The 7,028-nt window shown below is 43.7% G+C and overlaps 1 protein-coding gene across 1 annotated transcript; it reads left to right on the forward strand.

Moving 5' to 3' along the window:
* The first annotated feature begins 3,096 nt into the window (after positions 1-3,096).
* Positions 3,097-6,141, forward strand: SAT1 (spermidine/spermine N1-acetyltransferase 1). The gene is made up of 6 exons (XM_065900447.1): positions 3,097-3,387; positions 3,614-3,665; positions 3,756-3,839; positions 5,259-5,360; positions 5,455-5,495; positions 5,619-6,141. The coding sequence occupies exons 1-6, from the start codon at positions 3,322-3,324 to the stop codon at positions 5,787-5,789; spliced, it is 516 nt and encodes a 171-aa protein (XP_065756519.1). The 5' UTR covers positions 3,097-3,321; the 3' UTR covers positions 5,790-6,141.
* Positions 6,142-7,028: the final 887 nt, after the last annotated feature.

Below are 7,028 nucleotides of genomic sequence, written 5' to 3' on the forward strand. Positions count from 1 at the left end.
ATGTATATGTACATAGAAAAAAAGACTGGAAGGAAATCAACCTACTAATAGGGATTATTTTTATTAACTTTTTGTATTTCTTTTTTTTATATAAATTTATCTATTTATTTATTTTTGGCTGTGTTGGGTCTTCATTGCTGTACATGGGCTTTCTGTAGTTGCAGGGAGTGGGGGCCGCTCTTCGTTGTGGTGCGCGGGCTTCTCACTGTCGTGGCTTCTCTTGCTGTGGAGCACGGGCTCTAGGCATGCAGGCTTCAGTAGTTGTGGCACATGGGCTCAGTAGTTGTGGCTCGCGGGCTCTAGAGCTCAGGCTCAGTAGTTGTGGCACACGGGCTTAGTTGCTCCGCGGCATGTGGGATCTTCCTGGGCCAGGGCTCGAACCTGTGTCCCCTGCATTGGCAGGTGGATTCTTAACCACTGCACCACCAGGGAAGCCCCCTTTTTGTATTTCTGCACTTATATTTTCTTAATCAATATGCATTATTTTTATAAACAGAGAAAAAAAAAACTATGACACCTTCCATAATAGTTTAAGAGGGCAAGTTGGACAGTTTCACTTTGGCAGGGAAATCAACAGAATTCCTTCTTTCCTAGCTCTACCACTTCCTGGCTGTTGCAATTTTGTAGCCCTCTGAGCCTCTGGGTTTCTCTGTTGCAAACATTGAGCTAACATTAGCTATTTCACAAGACAGTTGATATTAAACAAGTCAATGAATGTAAAACACCCACGATGTCCCTTGTCTGTTTCCTTTCCTCCTACTCTCCCCCTACTCAGACCTCTTCAGTTATAGGAATTATATTTCTCACAAAGATTAAATTCTGTTGTAGTAAACTACAAACATATCTGCAAAGTAAACTGTATGCCCTGAGGGCTCGTTTCAAAACTTAGTCCTCCTTTATAACTCCCAAGTACCTAGCATAAGAGTCAATAAATAGTTATTGATTTGTTGACTCATTAGCCAAATAAAAGTTTTCCAAATGCTAGCGAGTTAACCCCTTTTTATGTAGTTTTAAATTTAAATTCCAGTATCAACAGGGGGTAATGTTGGTCCTCCATCGCATCTATCTATTCCTGACAATATAAAACCTAACTTGATGCATAAAGAAAATTCACATTTCTTAGGGTTCTAAGCTTTTACATGTGCAAAAAACGCAATCACAATGAGCTTTTTTTAGCTGCCTGTTTTTCAGAATGGGCTCTCCTCGTCATAATGACAAAGTGAAGCATAAGAGCATGAAACTTAAACTGGAAAAACAGAATAAATAGAAAAAGATTATAGTGTGTTTTAATGAAACAATCATTATTCTAAAAACCTAAGCAGCCCACATTGAAAACGACCTTGTTTTTGCTTCAAGGAGGCAGCTATTATTAGCGCTTAGTCACCTAGTTCTTACTTACTGTTAGCAGTAACTCGGTAACAAGCTCTCCTGAGTCCTCCCACAAAACAGAACAAAGCAGAGGCAGGAAGGGCCTATGTCTGGTCATCCGTGTGCAGTGGTGTCAGGAAAGACACTACCTGAAGTGGCTTTAGGCAGACAAGAATCAATGCTATTTTTAAAGATCTTTGAGAAACACATTTCATAAATTCTCCCAATGACTCACTACGTATGATATCCCCAGAGGGTGGGAAGGGTAACAGAGGAGCTACTTTTGCTTTCTTTTCTACATACAGGATATTGCGAGCAAAGCAGAGAATTACTTGTTGAATGTTGGGGGAGTCATTTGGTGATAATCCACCCTATAGACTGAAAACACGGCAGGCTCCTTTTATGCTTTCTCTTTGACTCATTCCAGAACCCAGGCAGGGCAGCCTAAGCAGGGCCCTCAGAGGACCTGTCTGGGAAGGTGGTTTGTAAAAAGCCAAAAACAAAAAAACAAACAGAAAAACCCTTTATCTGCAAGAGGCTTGAGTACTTGTCCCATTGGGTATAATCCAGGAAGAGCTATACTCTAATCCAACTGTTCTCAAACATTTTACTGTCAGGACGTTTAAAAATAATTGAAAAATCCAAAAAGCTTGCCTTCAAAAATTCTAGAAAACATGAGAACACACAAGCACACATTCCTTTAGTCACCAGAGCAATGATGTCATCACACATCTGTAAACTTGTAATTGGTTCGAAATAAAAAGTTTTAAAGGGGAGAGGAGAGAAGCACAGGGAATGAGCAAGGAGGGAATATAACAATTTTCAACAGCAATGCAAGCCAGAAGATAGATATCATCAATATGCTGAACGAAAAAGAACTTCCAACCTCAAACTCGCTAACAGTGAAATAAATCCTTCAAGAACTTTAAGATGAATTTAAAGACATATTTAGACAAGCAAAACAAAAATTTTACAAAAGCAGACCTTCACTAAATGGAAGTATGAAGGAGTGTACCTCAGGCAGAAGGAAAGTGTTTCCACAAGGAAGGTCAGAAATTTAAGAAAAAATAAGGGGAAAAGTAAGAAAGAAAATATTCTGTTAACTCTAAAAATTACCAGCAGAGGGGGGAAAAAAATCATTGAGGAATCGAAGTAGCTTACCTTAGGAAATTCTAGAAAACGCAATACAAGCACACATTCCTTTAGTCATGAGAGCGATGACGTCATCACACATCAGTTCTCTGGAAAATTTCAGCGAGAGTTAAGAAAGAGAAACGAAATCCTACCATTACTATGAAACTAGTTTTGAAAGGATCTTCGGACCCACAGGGCCCCTCAGACCACCCTATGAGAGCCACTGCTCTAATCCCCTTATCCCCCCATCGCCCAAAGCCAGGTCTCTCCAAGGAAGAAACAGCAAAGTCACTGGGCCAGGGCCAAAAGGGGAACCCCTCTCTTCCTTTTTGCGAAGGTTACTAGGGGACGCTTAGGCTCCGAGGTCGGGCTTTCGGGAAGGCTCCTCCAGGCGCCGCTAGAGGGCGCCGCTAGAGAGCCGCACCTGGCGCCTCACCGCCCGCGCCCCCGCCCGCGCGGGCCGGGTTCACACGGGCGGCCGGAAGAGAGGGAGGTGCCCGGAAGAGGGGGGCGGTCGCGGCCTCATTGGACGAGGAGCCGCGGCCTCATTGGACGAGGCGCCTCATTGGACAAGGTGCCTCCGCCTCACGGCCCGGGGCGGGGCTTCTTCGCCCTAAAAAGCGGAGCCGGGCGGCCGAAGCGAGTGGTTGCTGCCTCAGTTAGCTGGTGTTCGTGTTTCGTTCGCCGAGGTTTCGTCGGGTCATGGTGCCATCCTGACTGGGAAGAGGACGCTCCCGGGAGACGAATGAGGAACCACCTCCTCTTGCTGTTCAAGTACAGGGGCTTGGTCCGCAAAGGGAAGAAAAGCAAAAGAAGAAAATGGCTAAATTCGTGATCCGCCCGGCCACCGCCGCCGACTGCAGTGACATTCTGCGGCTGATCAAGGTAGCGGGAGGCATGGGCTCTTCCTGTGGCGGGCGGTGGGGTCCTTGTCCCCAGTAGGTCCCCCTCTCTCCGCCTGCCTCCCCCAGCTCCGGCCCGGCCGCGCCGCTCCGGGCGAGACTCAGGGTATGAATCTCCGCCCAGCCCACCCCATTCCCCCGAGCTGGCCGGGCCGGGGTCTCACTTAATTTTCTGCTTCTCTTCTTTTCTCTTGTGTACATCAACCCAGGAATTGGCTAAATACGAATACATGGAAGAGCAAGTAATATTAACTGAAAAAGGTAACGCATCAGTGGCGGGGCGGGGGACGAGCGTCCGGTGCCTGCCACCTTCATCGAGGCCAACACTGTCCCTGCTGCCTCTTCTTGCAGATCTGCTAGAGGATGGTTTTGGAGAGCACCCCTTCTACCACTGCCTGGTCGCAGAAGTGCCGAAGGAGCACATGACTCCAGAAGGTAATCGCCCTCTCCTTCCAGAAGCCGGAGAGACCGAGTGTTGTGGAAGACGTAGTGGCTGCTCTGTAGAAGCACTGACAACACAGGCTGAAGTTACTTACTGAGAAGTTGGCCAGAAATACTAGCCAGCCAGTGTTCAAACTACTGAGAAAAAAAAATAGATTGCTGCACTTAATAATAGGGCGGGTTAGAAGAGCTGTTTAAGTATCAGTGCTGTGGAGACCCGGAAAAGTTAGGTATAAAGTCGTTTGTTGTAATTCAGTTTCATAAATGGTTCTTGTTTGACCCTAACGTAACCGTTTTTGTATTTGTGTTAAATTACATTTTTTTCTTTAATTTGTCCCAATCTTCAGGTTACAGTCTCTAGCTTCGCCATGTACATGGCCCTTCCGTGTACATGGATGGGCGGGGAGGTAACTAAAAGATCCTTTACACAATAAAGTAGATGATCATGATAAATGAGGTAAGGCCCTATTATCACACACTTAAAACACGGTAGATCAGAAGCTCCATTGTACTCACTTCCTGTTTGCAAAGGACTATAAAATGGCTAGAAAGTTTAATTTGAAACCTTTGCCTCCAATTGGAATTACAGACACCCATAAAGAAGGAGTCAGATGCTTTTTTCCTTTTTTTCTTTGTTTTTTCTTTGTCGTTTTTTCCTTTCTGGTTCTTGTTGAATGGGCAGAAGACGGAGCTAAAGAGGGAAGTTGTTGGGCAGGGGCAGTGGGGGGTGCTTAAGGGTTTTTCTGAGGTCATTTCCTCATACTAGAAAAAATGAGCAGAAAACATAAGGGATGAGGTACTTTCCAGAGGTATGTGGATGTTACATCACACCTGGGTACCTCTACTTCTTCCAGCTTAAACATTGGGGAGAGCAAATGGAAAATGTTGAATTGGAAGGCAAGTTCTGAAATTAAACGTTGCTCTTTTGGCCTGATGTCCTGACCTTAAGGAAGCAGAGTTTCTAAACTACAAATACTTAACTATTCTGAACTGCCGTGTAAACCTGACTTATTCCCAAGTCAAGATACCAATATATCAATAGGATGTGAATAATGTGTGTGTTTAGTTTTAAGACCATAGCACTTTCGTTCTGGCAAGTAATGAAAGCATTCTCACTTCCTGAGTGTGAGATCCAGCAGATTGCAGAGTGGCCAGTCCACAGTTTTAGCCTGGTTTCAGCTAGCTCTAATGTGTGCTTTTTGCAAATACATGTTCTAAGAACAGTGAGATCATCCAACAGTGGCCTGGATTGCACTAGCATAAAAGTCACGAGACAGTCTGGCCCACTGGCTACTTATTTCTGTAATACATGCATGTATGTTTTTTAAAAACTTATGATAGACTTCTGATTTTGCAGCTACAACTTTGACGGATTGTTTTTTATCCATAACTCATGTGATACTCTTATTACAGGACACAGCATTGTTGGTTTTGCCATGTACTATTTTACCTATGACCCATGGATTGGCAAACTGTTGTATCTTGAGGACTTCTTCGTGATGAGTGATTATAGAGGTATGATTGAGTTCAGGGGGGTTGCTCTAAAGAGAAATCAGGGCTTGAAGTCCTTAAAATGACCTTTTAAATGGTACTTCTCTTTCTTTTTTAGGCTTTGGCATAGGATCAGAAATTCTGAAGAATCTAAGCCAGGTATGTCTTGGTGTTTCCAAATTTGTAAGGGTTACTGGATTATTTTAACACCTGAATCAAAATTGGGTCTTGGAAAGCAGGTGAAATGTCACTGAGTTTGTGTTTTCCTCTCCTGCGTAACAGGTTGCGATGAAGTGTCGCTGCAGCAGCATGCACTTCTTGGTAGCAGAGTGGAATGAACCATCTATCAACTTCTACAAAAGAAGAGGTGCTTCTGATCTGTCCAGCGAAGAGGGATGGAGACTCTTCAAGATCGACAAGGAGTACTTGCTAAAAATGGCAGCAGAGGAGTGAGGAGTGCTGGTGTAGACAATGACAGCTTCCATTCTATTTTAGAATAAATTCTCAACTTACCTTGCTTTCTATCTTATTTGTAGTGAAATGATAGAATGAGCACCCATTCCAAAGCTTTATTACCAGTGGCGTTGTTGCATGTTTGAAGTAAGGTCTGTTTAAGATGGCAATCCTTGTATGCACGTTGGAGTCAGACTTCTGTTGGAACATCTGTAATGAACAGCAAGGTGGTATGATAATGTCTATGAAAAAACTCCACTCTTGTGAGTCATTTCAATGTGTACAATGTACACACTGGTACTTAGAGTTTCTGTTTTGATTCTTTTTTAATAAACTACCCTTTGATTTAATTGTTTGGTGTAAGCATTTTTACTGATCCTTTATTTCTTAGACATTTTTCTTGCTGTTGAGTGCAAAGTAAAAATGCCCAAGAAACATGATAACTTGACAGTTTTTTTTAAAGTTTTTTTCTTGTTTTTTGTTTTTGCGGTACACGGGCCTCTCACTGTTGGGGCCTCTCCCGTTGCAGAGCACAGGCTCCGGACGCGCAGGCTCAGCAGCCATGGCTCACGGGCCTAGCCGCTCCGCGGCATGTGGGATCTTCCCGGACCGGGGCATGAACCCATGTCCCCTGCATCGGCAGGCGGACTCACCACTGCGCCACCAGGGAAGCCCCTAAAAAGAGTTTTTAACCCAGTTTAAAGTGTCTTATGGTCAGAAGCTATGTTGTGCTGGTATTCCCAATGTCTAGAAAGAAGCCAGTTGAATCCCAAGGTTTTATATGTAGCAACATATAAAAATATGACTTTATATTGATGACACTACACTTAATCCAACAGAATTTTCAAGAGCTTAGAAACTAAGGCCCACAATGAAAAAGCCTATTTGTTACACCAGTAAAAGAGGTGGAAATGGGTTCTGAAATACTGGAAACTGGGGGAAAAAACATCTTGCCCACAACAACCTCATCCCACACACAAATACTATTCTGAAGGGAAAGTAGATCACTTTGCTAGTTAGGAACAAAAATTCCACATTTTTAAAGGAATTTTGTAAACTAAAAGGCTGGAGTTGGACACAGGTACCAGTCAGGGTAATTAGCATCCTATTTGGAGGGCAAGTTTCTGATAACTGTGTTAACACATGGGTTTCTAAGCGGAGAAACAATAGGAGGGCTTAAAACTGCTGGGGGTTGGGGGAGAAGAAAATAGAAGCTTTCTCCAGGACTGAAAATGAAAC

The sequence above is a fragment of the Phocoena phocoena genome, chromosome X (genome assembly GCF_963924675.1).
Source record: "Phocoena phocoena chromosome X, mPhoPho1.1, whole genome shotgun sequence".
Classification (NCBI taxonomy): Eukaryota; Metazoa; Chordata; class Mammalia; order Artiodactyla; family Phocoenidae; genus Phocoena; species Phocoena phocoena.

What these genes read in the sequence shown, in the direction of transcription:
- SAT1 (XM_065900447.1), top strand. Translation starts at nt 3,322, where the DNA reads ATGGCTAAATTCGTGATCCGCCCGGCCACCGCCGCCGACTGCAGTGAC. An exon ending in ACATTCTGCGGCTGATCAAG is followed by an intron (nt 3,388 to 3,613) that starts GTAGCGGGAGGC and finishes ACATCAACCCAG; the next exon opens with GAATTGGCTAAATACGAATA. An exon ending in GGAGCACATGACTCCAGAAG is followed by an intron (nt 3,840 to 5,258) that starts GTAATCGCCCTC and finishes CTCTTATTACAG; the next exon opens with GACACAGCATTGTTGGTTTT.